Source organism: Bufo gargarizans, chromosome 2, assembly GCF_014858855.1.
Source record: "Bufo gargarizans isolate SCDJY-AF-19 chromosome 2, ASM1485885v1, whole genome shotgun sequence".
In the NCBI taxonomy this organism is placed as follows: Eukaryota; Metazoa; Chordata; class Amphibia; order Anura; family Bufonidae; genus Bufo; species Bufo gargarizans.
In genome coordinates this window covers 667,189,744-667,209,622 of record NC_058081.1, presented here as the reverse complement: position 1 = coordinate 667,209,622, position 19,879 = coordinate 667,189,744, and the positions used below count along the sequence as shown (strand labels likewise).

At 41.9% G+C, this 19,879-nt stretch overlaps 1 protein-coding gene across 1 annotated transcript in view; it reads right to left on the bottom strand.

Moving 5' to 3' along the window:
• TTC12 (tetratricopeptide repeat domain 12) overlaps window positions 1-19,879 on the bottom strand; it is a 146,549-nt gene that overhangs the window by 78,041 nt on the left and 48,629 nt on the right. The window contains exons 6-8 of the mRNA XM_044278447.1: window positions 17,202-17,323; window positions 12,767-12,826; window positions 2,580-2,651 (exon numbers count right to left, since the gene is read on the bottom strand). Coding sequence (XP_044134382.1) covers window positions 2,580-2,651; window positions 12,767-12,826; window positions 17,202-17,323 — 254 coding nt within the window. The remainder of the gene's footprint in view (window positions 1-2,579; window positions 2,652-12,766; window positions 12,827-17,201; window positions 17,324-19,879) is intronic.

The window sequence follows — 19,879 nt, the reverse complement described above, 5'->3', positions numbered from 1 at the left end:
TGACTTTGCCACTTTGTTCTGATTTTGCCACTGATGTGACCTCCTGGTATTTGACTCTGCTTGTTATTTGACCTTGCTTGATATTGTACACTGTTTGGTATTAGGCTCTGCTAGTTTGTGGCCTCATATTTTCCCGCTTATTTTGTCTCTGACATTTTTTTCATGGTTTCACTCTATTGTGTATTTGACTAGCTTTTGGATTCTGATCCAGTCCTGGTTTTGACCTTTTTCTATCTGACTACTCTCTTTGCCCCATTAGGTTTAGGCCCCTACACTCAGTTAAGTCAGGGACTGTCACTAAGTTGTGGGCCGTTCCTTAGTACCAATCATACAAGTAGGTAGGGACAGTAGCAGGGGCGTTGCTAGGGTCTCAAAAGATCTGGGGCGCAAGCCCCAATGCATATGGACCAATTCTCTAAGTTGACCATGCCCCCCAGTGCCCCCAGTATTTATAATGCCCCCTACTGTTATAATGCTTGCCCTTAAGTGCCTCCAGTATTTATAATTCCTCAGCCCCTCCACCATACAGTCCCATGTAAATAACATTATTTCCCTCCTTCCGCCATAGAGTCCCATGTAAATACCATCACACCATCTCTCCAGCCCCCTCCAATATACAGTCCCATGTAAATAACATCACACCATCTCTCCTGCCCCCTCCAATATTCAGTCCCACATACAGTCAGGTCCATAAATATTGGGACATCGACACAATTCTAAATTTTTGGCTCAATACACCACCACAATGGATTTGAAATGAAACAAACACGATGTGCTTTAACTGCAGACTGTCAGCTTTCATTTGAGGGCATTTACATCCAAATCAGATGAACGGTGTAGTAATTACAACAGTTTGCATATATGTCTCCCACTTGTTAAGGAACCAAAAGTAATGGGACAATTGGCTTCTCAGCTGTTCCAGGGCTCTTGTATTTATTGATGATGTGACTGCTGACAAAAGCAGCAGGATGAATTCTGAAGTGTTTCGGGCAATATTATCTGCTCATATTTAGCCAAATGCTTCAAAACTCATTGGATGGCTCTTCCCAGTGCAGATGGACAATGAACCAAAGCATACTGCAAAAGCAACCAAAGAGTTTTTTAAGGGAAAGAAGTGGAATGTTATGCAATGGCCAAGTCAATCACCTGACCTGAATCTGATTGAGCATGAATTTCACTTGCTGAAGACACAACTGAAGGGAAAATGCCCCAAGAACAAGCAGGAACTGAACACAGTTGCAGTAGAGGCCTGGCAGAGCATCACCAGTGATGAAACCCAACTTTAGGTGATGTCTATGCGTTCCAGACTTCAGGATTTGCAACCAAGTATTAAAAAGTGAAAGTTTGTTTTATGATAATTATTATGCCCCATTACTTTTGGTCCCTTAACAAATGGGAAGCACATATGCAAACTGTTGTAATTCCTACACCGTTCACCTGATTTGGACGTAAATACCCTCAAATTAAAGCTGACAGTCTGCATTTAAAGCACATCTTGTTCGTTTCATATCAAATCCATTGTGGTGGTGTATAGAGCCAAAAATGTTAGAATTGTATCGATGTCCCAATATTTATGGACCTGACTGTAAATAACATCACCTCCTTCCCGGCCGCCTTCAACATACAGTCCCGTGTAAAGAACATCACCCCCTCCCCAGCCACCTTCAACATATAGTCCCATGTAAAGAACATCACCCCCTCCCCATCCACCATCAACATACAGTCCCATTACCCCCTTAATATTCTGTCCCATGTAAATAACATCACTCCGCCAGACACCTTCAACATACAGTCCCATGTAAATAAAATCACCCCCTCCCCAGCCACCTCCAACATGCAGTCCAATGTAAATAAGATCACTCCCTCTCACAGCTGTCTTCAACATGTAGTCCCATGTAAATAGCATCACCGTGCCACAGCCACCTCCAACATGCATTCCCATGTAAATAACATCACCCCCTCAACTTTCAGTCCCATGTAAATAGCTTCCCTCCCTTGAGCCCTAACATATTATCCAAGTTAAATAACTACAACTCCCAGCATTGCTCTGCCTCTCCCTTCACTTACCTCTCCTCATGTAGCAGATCTTACCACAGCTTCTTCCCAGGAATTCTCTTCACTGCTGTGCTATCCTCTCCTGCACTGGTCACATGATGGTGACATCATCGCAGGTCCTTTTCAGCTACTGCATTAAGAACTGATCACATGGACTGTGATGTCATCACAGCTCCTTCAGTTCTTGCAGGGCATTAGATTCAATTGTATTGCCGTCCTGAGGATGGCAATATAGTTGTATCTATTTGGCAGGCAGTACATTCGGGGCCTGTCACAAAACATCAGGGGCCCAGGCCCTGAATGTTTTAAACTAGCAATGCCCCTGGACAGTGGTGCAGGGCTGCACTGTTCCCTACCTGTCATTACACAACCTCCTTAACTAAAATGTGCATAACTTTGTCTCATACAACAAATTAGACTTATTTGCTAAAAATGTAAAATATTTTTAAACTGGCAAGTCTTTCTCATTTCATTGGTCTTGCCAAAATAAAAGCTATGACTTACATACTGTAAGCTGGGCTTACCTCCTCATAGTTCTTCAGACCAAGGTGAGCTTTTCCCATATGAACATAAGCCTTTAAACACTTATCATCACACTAAAAGAAAGTAATAATACTACATGTGTTATAGGTATTAAGCTATACATTTCACACAATTAAAACTGTACACAAACAGTCTAAACGTTCTAAAGCATTCTCCAGAATTAAAACCTTCAAATGACAGAGCATTACATTTGTAATTCCCATGATTATTGCACTTGACATGGCTCTCAAGACATAAATAAGTATGTGTAATTATTTTCAGAAATATTTTATTACTTTGCTTATCCTATATAGTATATACATATTTACTAAGGTTCAGGGGCTGACTGGGAACTTAAAATAGCCCTGGATGAAAAACTTTAAATAGGCCCCAATGTTGTAGGTGGGTCCATATTGATAGAAGGTGGGGCAAGACAAGTAGATACCAATACAAGTTGGCAGGGTCAGTTATACCGCAGTGCAGAAAATCACAGAAATAAGGTAATAGTGCACTTAGTAAAGTAGATGCAAGCATTATATATAAACTAAGCCCTCACTCTAATAATAAAATCTGAGACACTTAGCCAATATATTTTGATCAAAACACATCTGAGCCCGCCTACCAAATGCCAAGGTGGTCTCAGGTCAGGCGGGTCCTACGCTAAACCTACCTAATCGGTTGGGCTTCTATGTTCAGGAGCGCAGACGCCGCACATATGGTGTGCTGCTCCTAGTCACCTTCATGCATTACGCAACCTATAAGAGGAGGAGCAAGCACAGCCATATGTACCACCTAATCAAGGCTGTCTATGAGATAGGAAGGGCAAAAGTGCACAGGAATGTTACTCCCAAGATAAAATAGGAGCACATTCACACTTGAAAGTGCCACTCCCTCAAGCATATGCTACATAAACAAAACAAAAAAATCACAGAAAAAAAACTGATAAAAACATTCTGCACTGTATGATATATAAATGTGCGAATGTCCCTGGCCATATTATTGAAGAAAATCACAGAAATAAGTAATAATGCACTTAGTAAAGTAGATGCAAGCATAATATATGGACAAAGTCCTCACTCTGATATGATAATGTCTGAGACACTTAGCCAATATATTTTGATCGAAACACAAAATATGAACTATAAAAACTAAACCCAAAAAACAACAAAAGATCTGTGTTTTTTCTGTTATACACAATGAATAATCTTTAATAGGGAACCTGACATCCTGATGTCCATCTTATCACTTTGTCCATTACCTTATTCTTTCTCTCATGCAGTTTCTGATGCTGCTTGTTTTATGGTTGATGTGAAAATCCACTTTATTCAACACTTGCGGAATGTAAATACGCTTTGTAAAGTCAAACCTCCTGCCGCTTGATGGACATGTATCACGTGTGGCACGTCATCTCCTCATTTTTATGCACTGCATCCCTTGTCTGGCGCATATGCACAGAAGCGGTGGAGCCAGGCACTGAAAACCAATATATACTACGTAGGCACCATGGAGAAGACATTGCACTCATGTGGAAAACTTTGAAAAAGGAGGAGATGATGTGCCACAAGTCTTATACGTCCATCAAGAGGCAGAAGGCAGGAAAAGGGCGCAGCGAGCATGACTTGGAGTTCAAAAGAACCAGCCTCCTTGGCTTCAAATAGCATATTTGCATTCTGCAGAATTATTGAATAAAGTGGATTTTGGCACCAGCCATCAAATAAAGCAGCCTAAGGCTTATTGCACACGAATGTGTGCGCTCCGTGGCCGTATTGCTGACCGCATTTGCGGATCCGCAATACACAGGCACCGTTCCGTGTGCATTCCGCGATGCGGACCTTATTCACTTCAATGCCAGAGATGCGGAATAGTGCAGAACAGAAGCACGGAACGGAACCCTACGGAAGCACTACGACGTGCTTCCATGGGGTCGTGGACCCTCGTGCATTGCGGCCCACATTTTGCGGGCCGCAGCACGGCCACTGGGCGCACGCCGTCGTGTGCAGGAGGCCTAAGGGTACCATCAGAACAGCATGAGCAGAAGAATAAGGTAATGGGCAATGTGAAAAGTTGAAAATTGGGATTGGGTTCCCTTTCAATATTTTCTCAATACATTATGTGAACCATTAAATACTGCATTTACTGAACAACAAATACTAAAATGTCTTCCCCACAATTGGCTTGGTCCTTAAGGAGTAAAGTTACTTTAATATATACTGTCCATTTAATAAGCTGTCTTTGCTGAAACTCAAATAAGGTACACTTTCTTTTTTTATGAGCTGCAGTGTGGCTCCTGAAAATCTGTGACTATCTGACTGTGATATCGGACCATGTCCTAAAATGAACACTGTATTGGAGATTAGCTGTGATTGCCCAAGTGTAATAAGGAGAAAAAATATAATAAATATAATAAGATAGACCGCTTAACTAGTAAGATTCAATAGCCTACCTGAATAAATGTTTAAAATGGCTCTGTCACCAGGATCAACCTTAATAAACCAGATGTACTGGCTGGTAGGGCTCATCATGCGGATTAAAACAATACCTTTCTTTTGTCTGGAAAGATATCTGTGTTTTTATGCAAATGCAAATGAGAAGGTGGAGCACCAGGAGGCGGGGCTTAATCCTTTGAGCACTGCCTTGTAACACCCCCTGTGCTCTGCACACTCCCCTCTCCCCTTGATGGACAGGGCTAGACATGCTGAGGATAGAGCTGTGTCTTAGCATCTACATATGATATACACTATATACTACACTTTAAAATTTATTATAATATATTTTATTTGTGTTTCATTAAAATCTAGGCTAACTAAAACTTTTACTCTCTCAGACTCTCTAGAAGAGGAGGACACGATTAGACAGGTTGGCTCTTACAAAGGTCCAGTTGACAGATATCACTGAGGGTCCTTCGGGAACTAACAAAGTTTTTGATTTCAAACATTCTTTTAGACACCCCCCCCCCAGTTGGTAAGACCAAGCAGGCCCTTCATTCTAACTGCTAGAAATTCATTCATAACTTCTAGCAGGAATAATAAAGCAATGGCGCAACACAGAGTCATAAGAATAAATGCTCCAGAATTGGTATTACATGGGGAATGCAAGTAGGTAGTAAAACCAACATGTCAGGAGAGGTTAGAGGTCCACTTTCACATTTTAAAAATGATACAAAATTAATGAATTGGGGTAAAATGGATATTTTTATGATTGAATGCCTGGAAGTAGACATTTGCATTCCCATGTCTTCTGCATATTTCCACTTTAAGAGACTTTTTTGCCATTTAAGTAACTCAAACATTAATGAACTATATAAATGGAAAAGTACGAAAGCAGATGCTTCTCTTGGCCATTGTAGTATCGCGTACTCTGAAATGTTAATTAACTCAATTTAAATTTAAAAATGTCTGTTATCTGAGCCTTGAGAGCAGAAAGTTTACATTTAGAGGAGCAGCTTATAAAGCAGCTAAAATGGTTTTGTTCACATTTCCATTGACTGTGGGGAAACTGAGATTTAATTGTAAATCACTTAAATGACTTTCTATTGCCACCCCAGGTGAACGCAGAATTTGAAATAAGAATTTCTCAGTGAGCACAGACATTTTATGATTCCATTTCTAAAAGGTATTAATCCTTTAAATGTAGGATTTAAACGCATCCCAGCAGTCCAGTCCATTTACGGTAATATGTTTTTTACAATGTTGACTGGGATTAATGGGGAGTAAACAGCCAGTTTATTTAATTCTAAACATTCATTTAGTAAATGCACTTGGAAATAATATTTCAGACTATTAAACATAAATCTTTTAAAATTAAATCAAAATCTTAGTATGACCATAAAGTTTGTTGGCCACCACCATTGCTGACAGCTAGTCTGCTATTGTTTTATAAAGTTATCTGCTATAATAAGAGGATCATCATCTCTCAGATCTTTTCTTCATATCAGTGCCCAATAGCGTCTGTATTGCTTCTAAACCTTTCATCAGAAGCCAATAATAGAATATGTATATGTGCCGACTGAGCGGCAATGATAGGGAAGAAACTGTTCCTTCCTGATAATAACTTCAAAGGAGATGAGAGCTACATTTACATGCAGCAATCACCTCAACTGCAATCTCTTGTCCCCATGTTTAAACAGCACCACCTACCACCACGAAAAAATTATTTGGGGTTTACATAAACAATTGTGTGACCAAATGAACGGGTGTCAGCTATAGTGTTGAGCGAATCAAAGTATCTGAAGTGGACTTCGATCTGAATAACAGGGAATTTTTTTTTACCATGATGCAGAATTTCCTTGTGTTTTGTGGTCACGATTCAATTTTCACTTAAATGTTGGTAAAAAAAAAAAAATTATACTCACCTTTGAACGCAAAGAATCAGCCGTGGCCATCTTGATTGAAGATCCCATGCTAAATCTCGTGCGCTGTGATGTATGATGTTACTATGCACTGCGCAAAATTTCGAGTGGGATCTTCGATGAGGATGGCCACAGCGAACTCTTCGTGTTCAAATGAATACGTTTTTTTTTTTTTACGGATTAACTCCTTAAAAGCCCTTATTTTTCATCTCAGATGCCGTGATCAGCGATGAACGTGGCTTCTGAGGGGTTCAATGACAATGGGCAGCGCAATCGCCATTCCCCATCATTGTGCCCACTGCTTACAAAGAAATGTGCTTCGTGACAAAGTACCGTATTTCGTCAAAAAGCAATTTTCTTTGTGAAATTCAGATAAGCAGCCGAATTTAAATTTTGTGTTCATCTCTAGTTAGCTCATTCATCTGGCGAGCACCTTTACACACATATCCCAATAAAGACTTTTTTGTTTTCTTTTTATACGTTCATCAGGCTGGGTTGATATATCGTTTGAGCTGATATTAAAAGGAAAAAAGGAGACTTGAATTCACTTGATGTGCCTGTAACCTGCATGTGCTTGTGAGTATAATAGCCCAATTTTATTAAGATCAAAATAGCGGTACTTCACTATTAGCGCACTTTGATGTTCCACAGGATGTTTTAAAGCAAAGGACGTCCGTGGACCCTGGTTTCTCCTTGGCGTGGTGAGAGGGATCATACCTGTATTTAGGAGGAGTCAAACACGCGCGGACTCATTTATCCATTAACGCTTTATGTGAACTGAACCCACATCACTTTGGAGACTCGCTGCACATCCCATCTAACTACGGACTGGAATTATTGTTTTTATTACTGAGTACCATGACGCTTGATGTCTGAAGGATTTATTTGAAAACTCTGCAAGCAGCCATGGATTTTGCTGCAGTGAAGTGTCTGAACAGAGTAAGGGCGGCTTCACTTTGTCATTCTTAATTCCGTTATAGTATATGACACAGTTATAACGGAATTTAACAGAATTTAAGGACGGAATGCAAAATGGAACCCTTTAAGAGGCATTTCTGTTTTGCTCTGTCCTAATACATTTCTACGGGTACAAAGATTGGTTCCATTATGCATAACAGAACAAAACTGAACAGTTATTTGTGCCCATACAAATGCATTAGGATGGAGCAAAATGGAATGCCTCTTGAAGGGTTCCCTTTTGCATTCTGTCCTTAAATTATGTTAGATTTCGTTATAACTCTGTCATAACAGAACACTATGATGGAATTAGGAACACTAATGCAAACCCACTCCCAGAGGATGGCCAGAATGTAAAGTGAACATGCAAAATATCATTAGCCAGTATGTCAGGGATTATTGAGCACGGTCCCTTTAAATGGATAGAAAATGCACACGTGCCTGGAGAAGTATAGGGCAGAGTGAGGAACTCCAGGGCAGCATCATGTGGCAGCAAAACAAACTCATAGGCATCAACAAGTAGTAGGGCACAAACAGCAGACATAGGCAGAAGCACGGAAGTATTATGTGACCCCAGTCAAATATCTGTTTCTGTTCTCATTGTCCTCTTACAATCTATTTATGAAAGTGGAGTGTGGAGAAGATCATAGCTGCATAGTCATCTCTATCTCTGTAGTCTTGTGTTAAAGCCACTGCACTCCTCAATTCTGGCTTCAAAAGTCGCAAAATTAGGATTTGTGACTTTTTTCGCTTGATGAACGAGTTAACATTCATCTTTCAAATGTAATCGACGGCAGTATTACACTGCCAGATCATCGCTAACCAGCATTCCTAAAAATGCATGTTAGCGAAGATCTGGCCAACAGTCAGTGTAACCATACCCTCAAAACCAACCTGGATGAAGCAGCTCCCATTACCTTGCGACCTTCCCAACACAGACTGTGGCAACCTTAGCACATTATTGAAATATGTTTTCTTCAGCGGTGATCTGGGAGTGCCATAAATGTGTGCTTAAAACCTATAGTCTTCCCCCCACCTTGCCAAACAAGCCTACTTCACTTATCTTAACTCCTCACTTTCAAATAAGCCAAAATGACAATTTGATACATCCGGTGACATCACTCCAGCAGTGCTACAAAACACCAGCAATTGTCTGGCAACTGTCTCTACAATCATGTCCTCTTTCTACCTGACACTAAATCTCTCAAAAACTGAACTACTTGTCTCTCCCCCATCTACTGACCTATCTAAGGGCTCGTTCACATGACCGTGTCATTTGCTGCGGTCCACAAATTGTGGATCTGCAAAACGCTTATGGCGCCCGTGTGCCTTCCGCAATTTGTGGAATGGAACAAGAGGCCTATTATAGAAATGCCTATTCTTGTCCGCAAAACGGACAAGAATAGGACTGGACTCATAATTTTGGTGGTGCCAGGGAACGGAAATGAATGGTTTCGTATACGTACCATATGCGGAACGCAGAAAATGGCCCATATATGGAACGCAAAATACGTTCATGTGAACGAGCCCTAAGCCTGATATTTCAATTTCAGTCTGTGGTACTATCATAACCTCAGAACAGCACCCCAACTGTCTTGGAGTTATGTTTGTTCATGTCTCCTGCACCTCAAGAACATTTCCAGAATCCTGCCTTTTCTCACGGCGAAAACGGCCCAAACTCTTGTTGTTGCGTTGTGTCATTCTCATCTGGATTAATGTAACTCATTACTAATCAGTCTTTCCCTCACTAAACTCTCCCCGCTTCAGCATGTTCTAAATGCAGCAGCCAGGCTCATCTTTTTGTCCAGTAGCTACACCGATGCCTCTAGCCTCTGCCAATCACTTGACTGGTTGCTCCTCCACCACAGAATACATATGAAACATCTCATTTTCACCCACAAAGCTTTCCACGGTGCTGCACCTCCATACATCTACTCCCTCATTTCTGTCTACCACCCTACTATCACTCTTTCTTCTTCCAATGACCTAAGATAAACATCCTCCATATTTCCAACATCTCACTCCCATCTTCAAGACTTTTCTCAAGCTCTCAAGCTGCACCAGGTCCCTGGAATGCATTTGCACAGGAAATCAGGTTAATCCCCAACTTCCTTAGGCTACTTTCACACTAGTGTTTTTTTTTTTTGCTGGATCCGGCAGGGTTCAGCAAAAACGTTTCCGTTCCTGATAATACAACTATCTGCATCCGTTATGAACGGATCCGGTTGTATTATCTTTAATATACCCAAGATGGATCCTTCATGAACTCCATTGAAAGTCAATGGAGGACGGATCAGTTTTCTATTGTGGCAGATTGTGGCAGAGAAAACAGATCCGTTCCCATTGACTTGCATTGTGGGTCATGACGGATCCAATTTGCTCCGCATCCCATGATGGAAAGCAAACCGCAGCATGCACTCCCAGTGTTTCAATTGTATATTAGCCTATGATGTATAATTTGATTTATACATGTACCTTCCAAATTGTAAAGTGCTGTGGAATATTGTGGTGCTATATATTAACTACAGTAGACCAACAGGGCTACAGCATTATCATCAAAACCTAAAATTGTTTTTGATACACTTTTAACCTCAAACAATCATGAATGTCGGAAGTTGTAAGTTTGGAGATAACTCAAACATGAGAATTTCTCTCCACCCTACTAAAGATATTTTTTTTCACAAGAAGTCTATAAATAATCAAATTACTGACGTCAGTACATAGCTGTAGTATAGAGCTTCTGCCCTTGGGTATTGTGATTGTGTAAGCCTAAATGCAAAACAATATCCCTAGGAAACATCATAAACCAACATTTTTTCTGGCTAAATCTGACACAGAGAACATTCGAATGCAATGATGAATTCCACTGTAAACAGCTTTATGAAAGGATAAGAGTACTCAAACCCAATGACTGAGCAATGAAGACAACATGTTAAGACCATGACAGCGACATACAAAGGAAAAATGAAATTCTTTACATAAATAATTGCAGGTTGCTGATCTAATGTCTCTTATCTACGTCATTTCCTCCTCAACATTATTATAGTCAACTTTCCAGTCACGTATTTCTAAGAGATGACACAAGGAACATGCTCAACTGCAGTAAACATTATAACCTACCGTTACCAAGCGTCTTATTCATGTATTGGGCTCAGTATTGGAGAACTATCAAAAGCTTATTAAGTCATCATGTCCAAGGGGGCATTTAGGTAGAGAACTATCCCACTTACAGGGGTTTTCCAGAACTTACATATTGATGATCTATTCTCAAGATAGGTCATCAATATCAGACAGGGGACTGACCCCTGGCACTCAAACAAATCAGCTATAAGACGGTGACAGAAATTATACAGTGAATGGAGCCAGAAACAAAAAGCTCCATCCACGGTGTGCCGTATTTTTCTCCCTATAAGATGCACCGGCCCATAAGACGCACCTAGGTTTTTGAGGAGGAAAATAAGAAAAATAAAATTTTAACCAAAAGTTGAGCTTTTGGTGGGCTTTGAACTAATGGTAGCCTGTGAATGACACTGTTATGGGGGTCTGTGGCTGACACTGTTATGAGCGTCTGTGGATGGCACTGTTATGGGGGTCTCTGGATGGCACAATTATGGGGGATCTGTGGCTGACACTGTTATTGGGGTCTGTGAATGGCACTGTTATGGGGCGTCTGTGGATGGCACTGTTATAGGGGCATCTCTGGATGGCACTGTTATGGGGGCATCTGTGGATGACAGATAAATAATATGTTATGTGTCATCCACAGATCCCCCCCACATAGCAGTGTCCCTGTGTATTGTGAATGACCCCCAATACAGTTAGTGGGGGCTGGAATCTACAGTAGTTTTGTAATGGCAGCGGGTGCCCGGTGCAGTCATTGTATTCTATTGTACCGGGCCCCGCTCACTGTACTAATCGTATCTAACTGCAGGCAATGCTTAAAGGGGTTGTCCGGGTTCAGAGCTGAACCCGGACATACCCTTATTTTCACCCCGGCAGCCCCCCTGAGCCTAGCATCAGAGCATCTCATGCTCCGATGCGCTCCAGTGCCCTGCGCTAGATCGCGCAGGGCACGGGCTCTTTTGTTTTCAATAACACACTGCCGGGCGGTAACTTCCGCCCAGCGGTGTGTTCGGTGACGTCACCGGCTCTGAGGGGCAGGCTTTAGCTCTGCCCTAGCCGTTTTACTGGCTAGGGCAGAGCCAAATCCCGCCCATCAGTGCCGGTGACGTCACCGGGGTTCCTGTCAGCCCCATGGAGAGCCCCGGTACGTCACCGGAACTCTGAAAAATGCCTTTGCCCTGTGCAATTTAGCGCAGGGCAAAGGAGAGCATCGGAGCATGAACTGCTCCGATGCTCATGTCAGGGGGGCTGCCGGGGTGAAAATGGAGGGCTGTCCAGGTTCAGCTCTGAACCTGGACAACCCCTTTAACTATAGAAAATCTTCAATCCAGCAGCCTGTACTTACGACCATAGCAGGCAGGAGGCAGGAGGTTGAGTGGGCGGGCAGGCGGGCACTGGCAGTGTAACTCACTACGTCACGTGCCTGCTTCAATCATAAAGTGGGCGGAGCGGGCGCGTGACGTAGTGAGTTACGCTGCCAGAGCCCACCTGCCCCGCCTGGACGTAAGTACAGGCTGCTGGATTTAAGATTTTCTATAGTTAAACATTTCCTGCAGCTACATACGATTAGTACAGTGAGCGGGGCCCGATGCAATAGAATACAGTGACTGCACCGGGCCCCGCTGCCATTACAAAACAAGATGCCGGCCCCCAACCCCTCCTCACTGATACATCTCTGACCGCGCTGTGCAGCATGCGGTCGGCGGTGTATCAGTGTAAACGGCAGCATTCGCCATATATTAAGTTATAGGAATGACTTACCTTTAATGCCCACTCACAATCGCTTATTGCGTCTTGATACTTTTCTAGTTTTATGTAAGCCTGTGCCAAAAGAAAAGTGTATATACGGTAAAGATTACATGAGGCATAAAGGTAGTGGTCAGATTGGCTGTGACACATTTTCTGTTTTTTAAGTATTTAAATGGACACTTCATGCAAAATTCAATGCACTGTATTATGCCTAGAACAGGGCCTGAAGGGTTGTGCCCCCCACTAGGAAGCAACCTGCCACCATGAAAATGCAATAATCTGCAAGCAGTTTTAAAGCAAGAGTAGCTGAGCTGATTGATATACAGGTGAAACTCGAAAAATTAGAATATCGTGCAAAAGTCCATTCAAAAGAAATTGCATTAATGCAGCTTAAAAGTAGAATTTTGTGAAAAGGTTCAATATTCTAGGCTCGAAGTGTCACACTTTAGTCAGCTAATTAATCCATATCCCCTGAGCAAAGGGTACCTCAAAATTGAGACTTTGGGGTTTCATAAGCTGTAAGCCATAATTATCCAAATGATAACAAATAAAGGCTTGAAATATCTCGCTTTGCATGTATAATGAGTATATATCATATACAGTCCTGATCAACTAATACATTGAAACAAGCAGTTTTTCAGCTGATCAAAAGTTTAGGACCACACCTCCAAAAAAAAAACTAAACCCTCCAAAAACAGAAATCCAACTTCCAAACATGAACTCAGTAATGAGTAGCTCCACTGTTATTGTTTATTACTTCCAAAATTTGTTTCGGCATGCTTGATGCAAGCGTTTCCATGAGGTGAGTGGGAACATTTCTCCAAGTGGTGAAGACGGCCGTACGAAGGCCATCTACTGTCTGGAACTGTTGTCCATTTTTGTAAACTTCCTTTGCCATCCATCCCCAAAGGTTCTCAATTGGATTTAGATCAGGGGAACATGCAGGATGGGCCAAAAGAGTAATGTTTTTCTCCTGGAAGAAGTCCTTGTCCTGCGGGCATTGTGTACTGCAGCGTTGTCCTGTTGAAAATCCCAGTCGTTACCACACAGTTGAGGGCCCTCAGTCATGAGGAATGCTCTCTGCAACATCTGGACATAGCCAGCGGCCGTTTGATACCCCTGCACTTCCTGAAGCTCCATTGTTCCACTGAAGGAAAAAGCACCCCAGACCATTATGTCGCCCCCTCCACTGTGGCACGTAGAAAACATCTCAGGTGGGATCTGCTTGTCATGCCAGTAACGTTGGAAACCATTAGGACTATCAAAGTTACATTTTTTCTCATCAGAGAATAAAACTTTCTTCCACCTTTGAATGACCCATGTTTGGTGCTCTCTTGCAAAGTCCAAACGAGCAGTTCTGTGGCATTCAAGGAGACGAGGTCTTTGAAGATGTTTTTTGTTTTTGAAGCCCTTCAGTCTCAGATGCCGTCTGATGGTTATGGGGCTACAGTCAGCACCAGTAAAGGCCTTAATTTGGGTCGAGGATCGTCCAGTGTCTTGACGGACAGCAAATTGGATCCTCCGGCTCAGTGCTGATGAAATTTTTTGGGGTCTTCCACTTGACTTTTTTGTTCCATAACCCTCAGGATCATAAAAAAAAAATCCAAATGACTGTCTTACTGCGTCCCACCTCAGCCCTCAGCAGCAATGGCGTGCTGTGAGAGACCCTGCTTATGCAGTTCAACAACCCGACCACGTTAAAAAAGGGAGAGTTTTTTTTACCTTTGCCATCACAACGTGTGACTACATGACAGAAAATGACAGTAAATCCACATCTTTGCACAGAATTGGCCTTTTAAAGGCATGTGGTCCTAAACTTTTGATCAGCTGAAAAACAGCCTGTTTCAGTTTATTTGTTGTTTTCAATAAATTGAATGCTCAAATTTTTTTTGTCTCACCCCCATTTCTTCTTGTTGCATGTTGAAGCTCTACTTGGAACCTTCTTAAGATCCAGCCATGCTAAATATGTTTTTTTGCTATTTTTCAAGAGGTCTTTTGATCAGGACTGTATTAGTTTCACCTTTTAAGTTGCATTACTGAAATAAATGAAATTTGCACAATATTCTAATTTTACGAGTTTTACCTGTATAGTTTTATGGAAAAAGATTCAGTAATTGTAATTTTTCCATATATATCTGAGCTCATTCTGGCCTTCGAAGAGCAAGGAGGTGGTCCGATCAGCTACCATACAAGAAAAGCTGTCAGTCACTGATAGGACCGCCTCCTTGACTTCAAAGGCCAGAATGAGCACAAACATAGATGGAAAAATTACGTTTTACAGATTTTTGTTCCCATACAACTATAAATCAATCTGCTCAGCTCCTTCTGCTCTATAACATGCTGCTTTCAGCTTAGAAGCTCCCTTTAAGATGCTGCTATAATGGTGAAAGGATGTAGTGGAAAGGCTGGATGCTAGTTCCAAACGGGTCTGCACAAGATAACGGCCAATATTAGATATTACCAATAAAGTCAACATTTCTACACATTTTTATATACCATTTTGATACATGTATATAACAAGTCCCTTCTCCAGTAGTAACCAAGTGTGATGTGATATATATATAAGTACCCGGCTTTGCTCGGGTATATTTAATCTTTTTCATTTATTATTTTATTTTATGCATTTTATATAGCACTACTATATTCTGCAGCGCTTTACAGACATTATCATCCAACTGTCCCCAATGGGGCTCACAATCTGAGGTCCCTATCAGTATGTCTTTGGAGTGTGGGAGGAAACCGGAGTACTCAGAGGAAACCCACGCAAACACGGGGAGAACATACAAACTCCATGCAGATGTTGCCCTTGGTCGGATTGGAACCTAGGACCTAGGACCCCAGCGCTGCAACAGTGCTAACCACTGAGCCACTGTGCTGCCCCATCAACAGTATTCCAACATAACAGTGACATCTACAGTACCCCGCCGCCTTAACAGTGCCCTCCATAGCCCCCCAACCCTTAACAATGACCCCCCACAGTGCCCCGTCTCCTTAAAATGGGACCTCCACAGCAGCCCATCCCCTTCCAAAGCAGCCTGCCCCTAGGGTGGCCAAAGGTCCAGTTTTAGGCTGGACAGTCCAGCTTTCAGACTCCCTGTCCTCTGTCTGGCGCAGAGTCTGGACGGACACAAGTATGTCCTTTTGAACAGCTCACTGAGTGTAAGCTGCAGGGAGAAAGTCACCGTCCCTCCCACCCCTGCAGCTGAAGAAGTTGATTTTTAACTTCACTTTTTTAATCCCTGTCGGCTGAGGAGTGGAAGCGGGCGTGGACTAACTGGATAGGAGTGTGTCCTTTTAAACAGCGCATGGTGCTGTCTGAGTGTGGGCTGCAAGGAGAAAGTCACCCTCCTTCCCACTCCTGCAGCTGATCAGATCACATTTTATGACCAATTTGTGCAGAAATCCATATCATTCCAAAGGGTTCATATACTTTTTCTTGCAACTGTATATATATTATATAAAGCTGAATGTATGTGTGTGTGTGTCTATGTATGTCCACTAAAGGAATCCGCACCGTCACATATATATATATATAAGATCAGATGAGACCAAGCTGCACCCTACAACTAGTAAAACTAATCAGGTGTCCTATTTAGCTAGATTTTACTAATGTTAAAGGGGTTATCCCGTGACTAATGTAAAAAATGAAATTCAGCCATCATCTAGTACATGACAACCTCTTTCTAACAAAGCTAGAACCAGCCCTGTACCTCACATGGATCCAGAGATCTCCACATTCATTGCTCTGATAGATTTATATCAAGATGGCAGCTCAAGGGGCGTGACTTTTCTGCTGCAGCAAAGGGGGCGTGTCTCAGCTCTCCCTATCACAGGTCAGTAGGCAGATGAAGGATAAAACTGAGCATGTGCGGCATTCTCAGTAAGCAGGTCAAAGAAATAAATAAAAAACAGCAGGTGGCGCTATACAGATAAATTTTATTGAATAATTCAGTGGCTGTGCTACATTTTTAATTACATGCAATTTCAAAAGTAATCAGATACAGGTGCTGAGGTTAAAAACTGTAGAATATTTTTTGTGGAACAACCCCTTTAAGTATGTGCATTAGGTAAGCTACTATGCTCTTCTTGTCTATAGTGTGCATCATTCCCAACACATGTAGCAACAATTTATATGGTACATAGGTTAAAAAATCAAAAAGCGGTCGAAGGCAGCCCTTCGCTTCGGTCAGTCCTTTTTTTGACTAGAAAAGTTCCCCCAATAATAAACTGATCACAAGATGTCCCACTACTGGGATCCCCAATGATCATCTGTGAGGAAACCTGACAGCAATAATATGGTGCTAATTACAAGGAAGAGCCCTCTGTAAATTCAGATTTCCAAATTAGTACATGTAATACCTTTATTATATCATTGGGGTGATATTGAGTACTAGTTATAACTTCATACAGTACTGTATTTATTAGAGGTTTATCTTTATATCTTTACCTGAGCTCGATTGGTATATAAGACCTGCATGTCTTTTAGTTTCCTGAGCCCATCACTGTAATGCAGAATTGCAGTTTCATAGTCACCTTTTGAAAATGCTTCATTTCCCAGATCTTTCAGTGCTGTGGAATAGAGAGTATGTATGATTAATATATCAGAGACACATACACCAGACCAGGACTGGATTAAGGATGATGGGGACCCTAGGAAAAGATTTTGGACAACCCAGATCTCACCTCTATACCAGGACACAATCAGATTCCCTATTGCAGCTCTCACTACTATAGGAAATTGTGGGATTTATGGACCCCTAGACTTCAAAAGAGAGATCCACACTAATTTGTGGTCACCAATCCAGCTTTTGTTTTACCTGGATAGGACTGAGTGACCATCAAGGAGGTGGAAGTCCCAAGCTACTTGACCCATGTGCTCTCCTTATAATATGTACATGCAAAAGACGTTAGATACATTTCATACTAAATAGACAAGTCTGTTCTAAAGGGTTTTCACCTAAGCTAAACCAGATACTAAAACATAGGCGGTCATTTATTAAGACCAGCATTTTAGATGCCCGTCTTAATAATACCCCTGCTCTGGTGGTGGATCACTGAAGTTATGTAGAGACACAGACCTCTACACAACTTTGGCTTATCTACCGCTTCCTAGCATCTTACATTTAGACCATTTTCTACGCCTAAAACAGGCAATGAAACTGGTAAATGAGACAAGCTTACCGTCCCGTTTCCTTCCCCGCCCATACCATGCCTACTTTTTTAGACCTGGTGTAAGCGGGGAAAAGTAGCAGATTGCAGCCCAACTAACCATTGCTCCGAAATCTGCACCTGAAGGTTAACAAATGACCCCCATATTTTCTTTAGATTGTTAATGCTTTTGTCCAATATTTGAGCATTTTTTATTTGATATTAAGGTAACTCCCCAGCACTTTTCTAGAATTTATTTTATTTTATTTTGGGGGGAGTTGTATCCTTTGATTTACATAACATGTCTACCACTTTGTTACTGTAACAGAAACTACTGTAAGACAAAAACAAAGAAAATTCAAGTGCTCTCCTCCTGAAAGTCAAATTACCTTTTGCTGCAATCACAGTCTTTTATGGTATGTCTTCATTAGCTTAGGGTACCTTCACACTTGCGGCAGGACGGATCCGGCAGGCTGGTCTCCCTGTCGGATCCGTCCTTCCGCTGTTTCGCCGTATCGCTGGATCGACGCTCCGTCCCCATTGACTATTATGGGGACGGAGGCTGAGCTCCAGCACAGCGGTGCACGGCGAAAGCCGGCGGACTAAAAAGTCGGACATGCAGGACTCTTTAATCCGGCGGCTTTCGCCGTGCACCGCCATGCTGCGCCGCAGCTCAGCCCCCGTCCCTATTATAGTCAATGGGAACGGAGCGGCGGTCCGGCGATACGGCGAAACAGCGGAAGGACGGATCCGACAGGGAGACCAGCCTGCCGGATCCGTCCCACCGCAAGTGTGAAAGTAGCCTTAGCACATATAGACACTGTGATATTTGCTATTACTTCTAGGCCAAATTTTTCAGACTCCTTTAACTTAGATGGTTTGTGTTAATCTCCAGCCTCTGATTCTCAGTTGAATTGAGGTCTGGACTTTGACTAGGCTGTTCCAAACCATTTAAATGTTCTGCCTAAACTACTCCAGAAATACTTGAGCAGTATACTTATGGTCATTGTACTGCTGGAAGGTGTATTAACTTGCACCCAATTTTCCTTCAAACCCAACCAGTGTTCCAGTCCTTGCCCATGAAAAGCATCCTCATAGCATGATTCTGCCACCGCTATGTGTGGAAAGAGTGTTCTTGGGGTTATTTAATTTGAGTTACAAATAACGTTTCCCATGATAGCCAAAAAGTTTAATTTTATGCTGTTTAGTGAATTTCAAATATATTTGTTATGTTTTTCTTTAAGTTATGCAATTTCTTGTCATGGTTGTAGCTGTGCTATATCCTTTCTATTTTGTTATAATAGCATTATTGCGCACCATGGCATATTTAACGTTTGGGATATTTTTTGTAACCCAACTGCTATACAGGTCCTTCTAAAAAAATTAGCATATTGTGATAAAGTTCATTATTTTCTGTAATGTACTGATAAACATTAGACTTTCATATATTTTAGATTCATTACACACCAACTGAAGTAGTTCAAGCCTTTTATTGTTTTAATATTGATGATTTTGGCATACAGCTCATGAAAACCCAAAATTCCTATCTAAAAAAATTAGCATATCATGAAAAGGTTCTCTAAACGAGCTATTAACCTAATCATCTGAATCAACTAAATAACTCTAAACACCTGCAAAAGATTCCTGAGGCTTTTAAAAACTCCCAGCCTGGTTCATTACTCAAAACCGCAATCACGGGTAAGACTGCCGACCTGACTGCTGTCCAGAAGGCCATCATTGACACCCTCAAGCAAGAGGGTAAGACACAGAAAGAAATTTCTGAACGAATAGGCTGTTCCCAGAGTGCTGTATCAAGGCACCTCAGTGGGAAGTCTGTGGGAAGAAAAAAGTGTGGCAGAAAACACTGCACAACGAGAAGAGGTGACCGGACCCTGAGGAAGATTGTGGAGAAGGACCGATTCCAGACCTTGGGGGACCTGCGGAAGCAGTGGACAGAGCCACCGTGTACAGGCGTGT